The following is a 12299-nucleotide window of genomic DNA, read 5'->3' as shown; positions in this document are numbered from 1 at the left end:
CAGCTGATGTTTATTGGGGACCAGTATCCCTATGACAGATCTTAGGGGCCTCACCCCCTGCATCTCTTGCTTCAGCTTCAGTCGTCGCTGTCGAACTCCGAGGACAGACCCTGCAGCAGGGGCAGGGACATGGAGTGCCGGTCGGGGTCCCCGGGGCCCCCACCCTGGGCTCCTGGTGGGGGGCTGCGGGGGCTGAAGAGCCAGTTCTCTGCCAGGTTGGGGATAGTCACAGCTTGACTCATGCCCTGGTCTTTCTGCCTCCCTAGTCCCTCCCTCTGGTCCTCTGTGCTGTGCCCACCCCCTCACCCGGACCATGCATCCATCTCACCCTCCCCTGGCTAACTCAGTCCATCCCCCTCACCAGGGTCCAATGTGGAGTTATGGTGCCCCACATATTCCTGGGCTATGCTCCCCACACCCTTTCCCTTCACTTTGTCCCATCCCTCTCATCTTCATTTCCCCTAGCAGTACCTGACAGCATCTGGGGTCCCCTTCGGAATGGGTTTCGACCCTTGTAGGAGAATCTGGTGGGTCTGCCCTCTGGCCCTTCCTGGGGAGGTGTTGTAGGTGGGGCTGGGACAGGTAGGGGCACATCAGCAGCTTCAAGGGTAGCATCAGGGGCTGATGTGGGGGCCAGAGATGGCATGATGCTGAGGTTGGGTCTGATCCATTTGGCCCCATGCGGCAGTGGGTCTTTCGTCAGGGCCTTCTGCGGTCCTAGCACTCCTTTGGGTTTCAGTGAAAACTTGAGGCAGGAGAAGGCAACAGGCAGTGACCGTTGTAACCGGAGCAGCTGGGGCTCACGGGCTGTAGGCAACAGCCCTAGCTGCAGCCAGGAACAGGAGAAGACCTGGTAGATGACATAGATGCTGTGGGTGCTTCGGAGCCAGGGAAGAGTCTGCTGTAGGCTCACCTGCCCTGGTGGCAGCAGCAGGAAGGCCACCCTCTTGCGCAGGCCACCCATATGTAGGCGGATCCGGCAGGGCCGCCCGTCCAGCGATCGCGTTTCTTCATAGGCTATCTCTGCTCGGCTGTTTGGTGAGTATTCCCGAGTGCAGTGGGCAAAGGCACCCTCAGACCCTGCCTGCTCCAGGAGGTTTGGTAGCGGCCCGACTGGTTGTAGTGCCCGCCGTCCTTGCCGACCTGGCAAAGCCAGGCGGGTGTGGGCTGGGCGGGACTGCTTCACCAGCACACCCAATAGGTCATAGCAGGTTGCATCAGACAGGAAAGGTACTGCCACTACACTGGGCCCAAAGTGGTCCTCAATAACCTGCAGGTAGTCAGTTTATAGGTCAGAAACAGTTACGGTCAGGAGTTACCTGGTAGCCTACTCTAGATTGACCCTCCCACTGTCACTGTTGCATTACATCTCCACAACATGCTCTGACTGTTATACAGTTATGCGTTGCTTAACAACAGAGGTACATTCTGAGAAATGCATCATTAGGCAATTTCGTTGTTGTGTGAACATCATGAAGTGTACTTATTCAAACCTAGCCTAATACACACCTAGGCTATATGGTACTAGTCTTATGGGACCACCATTGTATATGCAGTCTGTCGTTGACTGAAATGTCATTATGTGGCACCTGACTGTACTTACTACTTATCTTCCAGTTCTCTCCTGTAGTAAAATCTTGAATGTCTACTAAGTGTCAGAGTCTGCTAGATACTGGGAATACATAAAAGAATGGAACTTTGTCCTTGTCCTTATATAGTTCAGTCTAATGGAGGAGACAAAAATGTAAACAGTAGTCAGCTAAGTAAAATAATAGAGAGCAAGCTGTGGAGAAGATGAGAAGTGATTTTACAGCCTTTATCTTTGATAGAAGAGGAGCAAAGAAGGTTTCTAGGTGGTAATACTTTAGCTTTCAAGGAATTAACCAGGTAGGAGAATGGTCAATCCAGGCAGAGGGAACAGCCAGTGAAAAAACCTGAACTTACAAACTAAGAGGGGCACATTTGTGAACATGTAATTTCATATTACCTAAATGTAGGGTATGAAGAAGGACAGGCACACAGGAACTTGATTATGAAAGGCCTTATATATATGTTGAGTGATGGGAATTTTATCTTGAGGGCAGTGGGAAGCCGTTTGAAGGGCTCTGGTTAGGAGGGGCAGGATCAGATAGACATTTTAGAAAGCTAATTTTGAATAGGAAGGCATAAAGTAAGGAGAGAGAGAAAAATCAGTTAAGATTATTGTAATACTCCAGGCAAGACATGGTGAGGCTCTGAACTAAAATAATGGGGGAAGATATTTAGGTTATAGAATGAGTAGAGCTTGGTCACTTAAGGGGTGTGGGAAAAGGAATCCTCAAGGGTTATTCTTAGGTGATTGGTTAGATGGGTGATGTCATTAACCAAGAATGAGTACACAGAAAATAGGTTTGGAATGTCCCTTCTTACACTGTGTCTGTAACACCTTCTTCTTAGTATACACCTTCTGTCCTAGTTTCAGGGGATAGTTCTTTTAGAGACTTGAGGCCTCATCTTTTTAATGCTAGTTCCAATATCTTAGAGATTCCAGTTCCTTTTGGTTTTGTCCTCCTTGTGTCCTGGCCTTTTTGGGCTTGGACACCTAGTTGTGTAAAGTTTAATTTCATGATCAACTGGGAAACCTTGTAAGATCCTCTCTAGTAATTCTACTTAGGTATGATCTCAAATCATCCAGGGTATTGTTGGCTGAGACTTCTGGCTCTGTATTCTGCTAAGTGGCGCAAAAGATTCCCTCTTTGGGCCCCTTTCATGTTTGAGCCCTATTCTTAAAATGCTGTGTGCTCTACTCTCCCCCGACTCCCAAGTCGCACATGTCTGTGCACATGTCTGTGCCCACTTTACTGGCCTTCTGGTAGAATTCACCAATGGTCCCTTAAGGCTGATCAGCTTTTTACTGCATAAAGCTGTTTTGAAAGTGCTGCCTCCTGCTGTAAGAGGAGGGTGGCTGACTGATGGAGTGTCTGCCCTTCAGATAAGCTGAGGTAGCTTGAAGACTACTCTCTTTTGTCACCCAGCCAAGGAAATAACTGGTGCTCTTTCTTGATCTGTGTGGAAGAATTTCCCGTCATTCCTTCTCCTTTGCTTCACTGAGACATGAAACACTTACTTTTGGGTTGGGGCATCAGGCCGAGGAACAGGGCTCTGAGAAGGGCCAGTTGGATTTCCAGGTGTGAGAGCAGAACACTGGTGGCTTGGCATTTTTATATAGAATGCTCTGCCCCGTGACCATGAAAGCATAGTCACCAAGCATAACTTCAGAATCCTACCCTAGCTGTTCCTTTGGTGCCTAGGATCCTATACAAATGAGACACATGGGAGTGTCTCCAGGAGAGGTCCCTCTAACAGGAGTGTGACATTTAAAGTACCTGGTTCTTATGGTCCAAATTTCTGCTAAAAGGTGAATCCCTGATTTAGCTGGAGAGTCTTTCCCAGAATATAGACATGAATTTACCATGGAGTTATATTAGGCCCTCTTTCTTACCTTGAGGGCCCAGTGATTATCCTAAAATAGGAAAAATAAGGTGGTCATTTCTATGCTAGGGTGACTGCATTCTTGGTAGAATCACCATTTGAGACCACTACCTGTTCTCACTGTACTTTTACTTCTGGGTGGAAGTTCTATGAAATTTAGAGGCCTGCAAATTTAGATATCCCGGGGCAGCCCAGGAAAGTGATGGTGGAAGATTATCTTTGGTTTCTTTGATTATCTTGGTTGGTTTGAATTCTGAACAGGGGGTTCTTGAGTTACATTCTGTTTAGCCAGATGTTCTACAAAGTGCCCAATAAACTGTCAGCAGTTTTGGTGATAGGAAAGCAGGTCGCTCAAAGGTTCCTACTCCTTGAATTTGCCACATACTGCCAGTGATTTATCCTGTGTGTCTCTACCCTGATTTCTTGACAATTTTCCGTTTAAATAGGATAGGGTTTTTTTTTGATCCTCAGAGATAGTGTAGCTTACTAATGGTTGAAGACTCCATTTGCTTTCACTCTAATTCTGATTGGTCTAGTACAGGACCAGCCACTTACATGCTGAAACTAGTTATTCTAATCGTTGAGACGACCTTGGCTCTTCTGTCTTTGCTTCCCTGGTAAGCTGACTTGTGGTGAGCAGCTACTCCATTTTGAATGGGAGTTACATGCCATTGAGGCTGCTTTGAGTGTAGTAGGCACTACTTCAGGATGGTTCTTTTAAACTTGGAGGGCTGCCTTCTACAAGTGCTTTATATTCACTCTCCTTCAGATCCGTAACCAGAGCCTGATGCCTAAATTCTCTAACTTCAGAAATTTGTGGCCATCTAGATTTGGTGGGATTTGTTGGATACCTGCAACTCAGAAAGCTGAGATCTGCCTGGTCCTTGAAATCTGCATATTTGCCTCAAAACCCAAATTTCTCATTCTGTGGAAGTAGAAAGTAAAGTTCAGTTTCTTTAGAAAGCTTCAAAGGCCTTTCATGAATAGCCCTTATACCTCTTCGACCTCATTTTCACCACTCAGTACTACTTTGAACTCTTCTCTAGAGGACTATTTGAAGTTCACAAATACATATTTTTCTTTTTGCTCTCCTGGCTTTTGCATATGCTCTACCTTTAATTAGTACACTGTTCATTCACCCACCCACCTGCTCATTAACTCAGTTAGGTGTTTATTAAGCACTGTTTATGTTCCAGGTATTCCTCTTCCCTCTATGTGTGAATAATTCCTACTTGCCTCGCTAGAAAGTCACTCTCTCCAGGAAGCCTTCCTGACCTCCTAAGTCCTACCCCTGACTTAGCACTTCTCTTCTGTGCTCTCATAGCTCCCTATACATTGCCTTTAGGAATCTTTCTTACTATTTTTGCAATTGTGATTAAATTGGACAGTTGGTGCAAAGCACTTAGTGCAGTGCCTGGTATATAAGCAAGCACTGAGTAAATGCTAGTTATTATTGTCTTCAGGCTTCCTATCCTGTCCTACTCATAAGCTGCTCAGACCCATCTATGTCACACTTTGTTACTTCCTGTTAAGCCCTCTTACTTTACCTACCTTATCCTTGATGAGGGTCCAGGTGGCATCAGCTTCATCCAGTGTTAGTAGGTGGGGGGTACCAGCCAACATAGTGGGGTGTGGGAGGGGTTAGGCAGGGCAGTGGCTGCTAGAGGAACCCCAAGCTGCCCAGGAAGGGGAGGCCCCAGGCCTTAGGCGCTGACCTGCTATAGCATGAGGTCATAGAGGTCCTGCTGAGTGATGGGGCCTTGTGCGGGGAGAGGGCAGTCACTGTTCTAGCCTCAGTATACCCATAGCCTGAGTCCATACTCTTGAGTCACCTATCCATTCTGCTTTAGGGGAGGAAAATGCAGGTATCCGTTAGTGTGTGGTGTGTGTGTGTAGTTCTTGGTCTGAGTTCATTTAAGGAAACAGGATCAGGCCTCTCCTTCTTTCAGCAACCTCATTGAAGCAATTTGCTATGCTGTTTGCCAGCTATAGATGAGTCCTTCGTGAGGTTGGATTGGGGTCCTGAAGGACATGGGAGAAGTATAGATCAGGACGTAAACAGAGAACAAAGTGGTGGTTTTCAACCTTGGACATGCTTTGGATTTACCTGGGAGCTTTAAAAATTACTGATGCCTGGATCCTACCCACAGAGATTCTGATTTAATTGGTCTGCATTATGCCTGGGCATCAGGATTTCTAAAAGCTCCTCAGGCAATTCTAATGTGCAGCCTAGGTTGAAACCCATCATTAATGAGTAGGTTACAATTGCAATGAAAACCAGGTATGTGTGTAGGAGGGTGCTACGCTGAGCAGTGACAACATGGAGAACAAGAATCTAATTGGGATAATGTTACCTTAGTAACTGGAGAGAACTTTCAGGAAGCCAGAATCACCCAGGGAAATTTGAAGAAGTTTTTCTTCATCCTCCACTCCTTATGCTAGGCTGATCTGTGTCTAGTGGCTACTCTTCTTCTACAACTGTGATCTGTGTGTGATTTCCCCTTGTGTCTCTGTCCAGAGATCTCAACCTGATGTTTTGCTGGAGAAGAAGAGTGGTTTTTCCCTGGATCAGAACCACTCTAGAGAACCTTTCTGGTAGCTGCTCTCCCACTCTGCCCCTTATCTGTCGAAAGAGTCTTCTCTCGAGTCCCTCTGGAGAGTCTCCTGTGTGCCTAGAAAGACCTCTTGTGTATGGGGAACACCCGCCCCTATCCCAGCCCAGAATGTACAGCTGTCCCACAAAGTCGGCCATCCTCTGAGCTGGCCGAGGTGGTATGAGTATGGGGCACAGGGAAGGGTCCGACAGTGGTGGGAGAGAGTGTTGCCAAGAAAAATTTCCTAAAGGAGACATAACTGGCCTCAGGGGAGGGCAGATCTCCCTAGACAGAGCTAAGGGTGTGGGTGCCAAGTCTTTGAGCAGAGGTTTGACAGTGGGCATGACCTATGCTCTAGGAGAGGAATTAATATCATATATTTGTTGAACTCATATGTTACGTGCTGTGCCAAACACTTCGAATGCATTATCTTAGTTAATCCTTTTAGTAACCTCTTGAAGTAGGTGCAGTCAGCCCTCTGTATCCGTGGGTTTTGCATCCACAGGTAAATGGAGGGCCAACTGTAATCATTGTACTCCGCCATTTTATATAAGGGACTTAACCATTCATGTATTTTGGTATCTGCTGGGGTTCCTGGAACCAATCCCTCATGGATACTGAGGGACAACTACTATTATTTCCCCATTTTACAAGTGATTTAACAGGCTCAGAGAGGTTAAATAAATTAGTGCCTGTTATAACAGTGAGTTATTGGAGGATCTGGGATTCAAATTCAAGTCTGCCTGATTCCAGCTTTAACCATCAAACCATTAAAGTAGTTCCTTTTGATGAAGGGAGAAAGTGGCATATTTCTTCTGCTCGCCTGACCGTGTGGTGCAGGGGGTGCATGCTAGATGGAAATGCAAAGTGGTGTAGTGAGAAGGAAATGGATAGGATGAGAGGAGAGCAGCAATAGACCAAATCAGAAACCGCAAGTTTCTTAAAACAAGTGAAACCAAGTCTCTTCCTCCTAATGCCTTTTGGCACATTTTTTATTATGATTGACAAGGAGAGGTCACCTGGTATAGTATAGTTGACACCTTTTCTCCCCCCAGAAAGGAATTCTGGGTGCGATAGACAGAGGTAGAGAGAAAAAGACATGCACAAGGACAAGAGACACAGACATGGGGCAAAACTGACAGCGCAAGGAGACAGACATGCAGAGGTACAGAGACGATGAGAATTATTGATAAACAGAGGCAAAGAATGATGCACATCCATATCCTGAGGGGGTTCCAGAATGAGAAAGGAGTGGCTGAGGTAGGTGTGGGGATGATGGACTGTTGGTGAAATTGGATGAGAATCTCTTTTGGATTTTTCATAGAGGCTCAGAGGGGAAGTTGAGTACTGATAAACTCCTCAGCCAGAAGGTCATACCTTCGTTCTTCTCTCTTTTACTGTCTGATTACCATGATTCTCTGTGCTCCCTAAATTCCACACTGCCCTAGCCTGACATTAAGTCAGTCTGGCTCTCCTTTTGGCTCATAGAGTCTGAGACTGAACGTTGCCAAAGGAAAACAGATGACAACTGAGTTCTGGATGGAGTTGATGAGCCCAAGGGCTAGGTTGTTTGGGCCTTATCCTGCTCATGAGTTTGCCTCCAGTGTGGCATGTTCTGGGGTCTCCATGGGGAAGAAGGTGCAGATCATCAGCATATCTGAGGGGTGACAGGAGTGGAGAGCATGAGGGGAACAAACAGGTAGGGGCTGATTATCCAGAGAACATGAGGTTCTCTGCAAGAACCTCTAGGGAAATATAGAATAGTGTTGATAACCAAGACTTTAGAGTAATGAAGAGCCCTAACAAGTCTCTTCACTTCTCTCAGGCTGCAGGGACAATCATACAAGTCTCTAATCCCTGATTTGAAACCTTTAGTGTCAGATGTATTTTGGAATTCAGAATTTTTCAGATTTTAGAAAGGGAAAATAGTGCCTTTATCATATATAAAGGAATACCCCAGTGAGATTCAGGGCAGTGCCTATAATCAAACACAACAATATTTCTACAGCTAACTGTATGAATATTCACACTAAGTGAAATAAATACAATAAATACAATTATAATGGTTCAGGTCAGGTTTTGGGCCAAAGTTATGAAAAAACTATTGTTTTGTCTGAGGTTTTTTATTTTGGAATTGTAGATAAGGGATTATGGGCTTATAATTGTTTCTCAGGTGGTTTTGAGGAATAAGTGTACCGGTAAAGCCTTCTAAACACATCATGTGGTAGGTATGTATGCAATCTCAATCCAAAGCAAAATACAAATGTCCAAGAGGGTGGATGTTTGGCTTGAAGGAAGAAAGTTCTTACAGTGAACGATGTATAGCTATGAATCAGCTGCGTTCGGGAGTTGTGTACAACCAGGGAGCGAAAGTGCCTTAGAAGAGAGGCTTCCTGTGGTAGGAGGGTGACAGAATTCATTGCTTATGAACAATGGCGGCACATAATTTCTTTTGTTGTGTACTAGAGGGGAAAGGCAAAAAATGGTGGCATGTGTATGTGTGACACAGGACTGTCACACATACAGTTCTTTATAATATATTTCTTATAATAATGTTATAATAAATATCTTACTGCATACATCTTTGTTCACATCTCTAATTATTTTGTCGGGATAGATCTATTGAAGAGGAATCCCTGAGAGGATATGAACATCTTAAAGACTCATGACCCTTTAGGATTAGAATTGTGTCACAATTATCTACAAAATCATTGCCTGGAGGAATTTTTAGCTCAGAAGTTCATGAAAAAGATTAGTCTTGGGAATGATTGAGCTCATACTCGAATTGAGCAATACTATAGATTTCCTCCTTGTCCACTTGGCTTTAGTGTGGCAACACCTCTGAAAATCATACAGGGCTTCTGGGCTATCTCTTCAGAACCTTATTAATGAGGACCAGGTGAGACCCCATGTGGCCCTGGAGAGGGCATCACCTGCTTTTTCAGATCTGCAGCCTCTTCTGTGTGGTATCCCATGGTGCTTGGTCCAGCTACCTGCCCCAAGTGGTCAGCATTACTCCTGGCTTCAGGTCTTCATGGCTAACTCCAATATCTGCGGTTTTCCCACAGAGCTTGGGTCTGCCTGTGCAGCCTGCAGCTTTCTCTGACCTCGTAACAGTGACTCTCTGCCTTTTGTCTGAGATTATACTCATTCTGGACTCTATGCTGATGTGAAAGATCTTTTGTGCAATGTCCCTTCCAGTGTGGAGTCTTAGCTGAAAGTGCATCCCGTGTTGGTCAACATCGTAACACTTCCTGTTGAATATCTCTATTCTCTGGCAGCCGCAGCAGTGTGAAATATTCCTATTTCATCATACTGCACCAACATGATGTGCTTTTAGTGATTTTGGCTAGGAGAAATAGGGGTACTGATGAGGATTTTATTTGAGAATTCTACATTCTTGGCTGAGGATGCACAGAAGGGCAGATGGGTAAGAGACCACTGTGACTCGGAACCTCAGGCAAGCAGGTGAAGTGGTTATTTTCTGGGATATCAAAATTTCTTTCATTTGGACCCTTTGACCTCTGAAGCTGCAGGCCCAGGGAGAGAAGTTGTAGCCATTAATTCTTAAGACTTTGGTGGGAGAGTGGGGGTTGGGAGGATAGCAATTACATAGGAGACCAAGAGGATTCTCTGAACTGGGAATATCTTAAGGTTCAGTGTCCTGGCCAAATTGGGACGTCAGGGCACGTTATCCAGATTCTCAGGAGATGGGGGATAAGCCTGTATAACTCCTTCCCTAAGGATAGGCTGAAAACAATCTGGCTGCAGGAATAGAGAGGGCTGTGATCCCAGACAAGTACCTAAGAATTTTTCCTCCAGAGGCAGTGTCACTCTTCCCAGACCCCCAGGCCCAGGATCTCTAGAGGAGCTTTTGTATAAGAACATGGGCAGAGTTAGGTTAAAATGATGGTGGTGGTGGGAGGGGGTGGGTTTCTTTAAGTTCAATCTTATATACCGTGATCCCATGGTAATTCCCTGATCTTCTTTCTTATTTTCCCTGCATGGTAACATGTAGCCCTCTGCCTCCTGCCTCCTCCCAAGAAGGATACATGGCTAGGCCAAAGTCTACAAATGCCAGTGGTACACATAGTAGAAGCTTCACCGCAAATATCTATTGAGTGACTATCACAGTCATATGCAGATAATGGGACAAAGATGACATAATCCACACCTCTAGACCCCAGACTCTCCTTTGAATGTTCCCTCACCTCCACCCCCAGGCTCCGTTGTTTTCACTGCCCATTAGAACTGGCTTTTTCTGAATGTGAAAATTTCCAGTAGCCGCTACCTGATCTGCTTGGTGCGGGCCCCATAGATGAGAGGGTTGAGGGCAGGTGGCAGCAGCAAATAGATGTTAGAGAGAGGGATGTGCACGGGCTTTGGGACAGTGTGATGACCAAAGCGGTGTGTGAGGTAGGAGAAGAGACCAGGCACATAGAAGGCCAGAATGACACAGATCTGAGAACTACATGTACCAAATGCCTTGGCATGGGCCTCCTGGGTAGGCAGCCGCAGTGCAGCATGAGCAATGAGCCCGTAGGAACCACTGATGCCCGGAATATCTATACCTGACACGGCTAGGGAAAGTGCTAACCCACACAAGTTGTTGGCCTATGTGTTACCCACTACCAGCTCTACCACCGCCATGTGTACACAGTAGGCATGGTCTATGGTCTTGGCTCGGAAGTGCTCAAATCGTGCCACCAGCAGAGGGAAAGGCACAACAATAGCCACAGCTTTCAGTGCCAGTAGCAGGGCTGCATACCCCACGTGGGCTTTGGTGACTAGGATAGGGTAGTGCAGTGGCCGCCCTACTGCTGCAGCACAATCACAGGCCATGCCCAGCAGTACGCCAGATTCCACAGCAGTCAGCGCATGAACAAAGAACATCTGGGCAAGGCAGGCAGCATATGGCACAGGCTGGGGCCCGAGCCACAGCATGGCCAGAAGCCCTGGGGCTATAGATGTGGCTAAGCCCAGGTCTATAGCTGCCAGTGTAGCCAGGAGTAGAAACATGGGCTGGTGCAGTGTGGAGTCTATATGCACCACTGCCAGCAGTGCTCAATTGCCCAGCAAGGCCAGCACATACATGGGCCCAAAGATCAGTGTCAGCCAGGCCTGGGCACCCCCTAGCCCTGGAATGCCAGTCATTATGAAGAAGCTTGGGTGTGGGAAGGTAAAGTTGGGCTGTGGAGCTTCTGCCATCCCTTGGGGGGCAAAGCTTTAGGGCTCATGGGGGCATGACTCCTGTTAGGAGAAGAGCAAAGGGTTGGGGATGTCACAGTGGCACAGACCCACCCATGAGGTATGTGTAAGGGTAGTGCAGGGCTGGGAGGATCACAGGGTTATAACCTTTGGTTGGGATTTTGGATGAATAATTAAGGTCACAACTCTAGCTAGGGTGAGAGAATCCTTTGTCCCTGAAAGCCCATGAATGTTGTAGGGGGGAAACAAGAGGACAGTGGTAGTGAGGAAGTGGGGGTTCACTGCTGCAGTGGCTGGTACAGCCAGAAGCCCTCCAGTTGGAGGTCAGCTGAGAGTGGAGCTGAGATGAATGTTTTTCTTCCTCAGGATCCAAGTAGAGTCAGTCTCAGTGTCTGTAGATGAGGAGAAAGACAGTGCTGGGTGGGATCAGTCCTCAGGCTGATCTTGTTCCTGACTGTGTAACCTTAGGCAGAACTTCTGGGCCTCAGCTTCCTCAGCTCTACAATGGGGGTGGGCACAATGATCTTAAGTGTTGCTCAGTTTTAACATTCTGGGCACCAACCCTCCAAGAAGAAAGGAGGAGAGTAGAGAGAAAGGGAGAAACAGGAGGGAGAGGCAGATGGGACCTGGAGTGAAGCTGGATGCCTGATGTGACAGGAGAAAACCTGGTGGGTTTTTGGGGTGTGGGGTGCTTACATTCTTCTTAACTTGATGCTGGAGTAGTGAACTTGAACACTGGCTGGTGAGTTGAAGTTGGGCCTGGGAAGCATTGGAGAGAGAGAGATGGCAGCAAATAAAGGAACTTCTCTGTCTCTTTTCCTTCTTCACGATCCAGAAGGGGGTCCCACTAGAGTCTCATTCCTGGGCTTCCAGATAGAGTGGAGGTGACAGAGGGGGAGGAATGCCACTCAACCCAGAGTAGCAGCCATATGAGGAAGAAGCATCTCTGATGTTGGAGGCAGGATGAGTAGGACTGATTCCTCCCAGAATTTAGCCCAGGACAGAAGCTTAATAAATGTTGAATGG

At 46.7% G+C, this 12299-nt stretch overlaps 2 protein-coding genes across 2 annotated transcripts; both read right to left on the bottom strand.

Moving 5' to 3' along the window:
- Positions 1-77: 77 nt before the first annotated feature.
- C7H11orf42 (chromosome 7 C11orf42 homolog) lies at positions 78-5094 on the bottom strand. Its single transcript, XM_058545828.1, has 3 exons — positions 5023-5094; positions 472-1270; positions 78-208 (listed from the first exon to the last, which is right to left on the bottom strand). The coding sequence occupies exons 1-3, from the start codon at positions 5092-5094 to the stop codon at positions 78-80; spliced, it is 1002 nt and encodes a 333-aa protein (XP_058401811.1).
- A 5216-nt stretch (positions 5095-10310) lies between these two features.
- On the bottom strand, positions 10311-11273 carry LOC131408107 (olfactory receptor 52W1). The gene is given in 1 exon segment (XM_058544665.1): positions 10311-11273. A coding segment is annotated over 1 exon segment (963 nt).
- Positions 11274-12299: the final 1026 nt, after the last annotated feature.

This window comes from Diceros bicornis, chromosome 7 (genome assembly GCF_020826845.1).
Source record: "Diceros bicornis minor isolate mBicDic1 chromosome 7, mDicBic1.mat.cur, whole genome shotgun sequence".
NCBI classification, from domain to species: Eukaryota; Metazoa; Chordata; class Mammalia; order Perissodactyla; family Rhinocerotidae; genus Diceros; species Diceros bicornis.
The sequence above is the reverse complement of the archived record's forward strand: the minus strand, read 5'-3'. Positions and strand labels throughout refer to the sequence as shown.

Excerpts from the sequence above, each read along its gene's own strand:
- C7H11orf42 (XM_058545828.1), bottom strand. The coding sequence starts at position 5,094 with ATGTTGGCTGGTACCCCCCACCTACTAACACTGGATGAAGCTGATGCC. Across the intron at positions 1,271-5,022 it reads GGACCCTCATCAAGGATAAG|GTTATTGAGGACCACTTTGG; the intron begins GTAGGTAAAGTA and ends GACTACCTGCAG. Across the intron at positions 209-471 it reads GGGACCCCAGATGCTGTCAG|AGAACTGGCTCTTCAGCCCC; the intron begins GTACTGCTAGGG and ends CCAACCTGGCAG.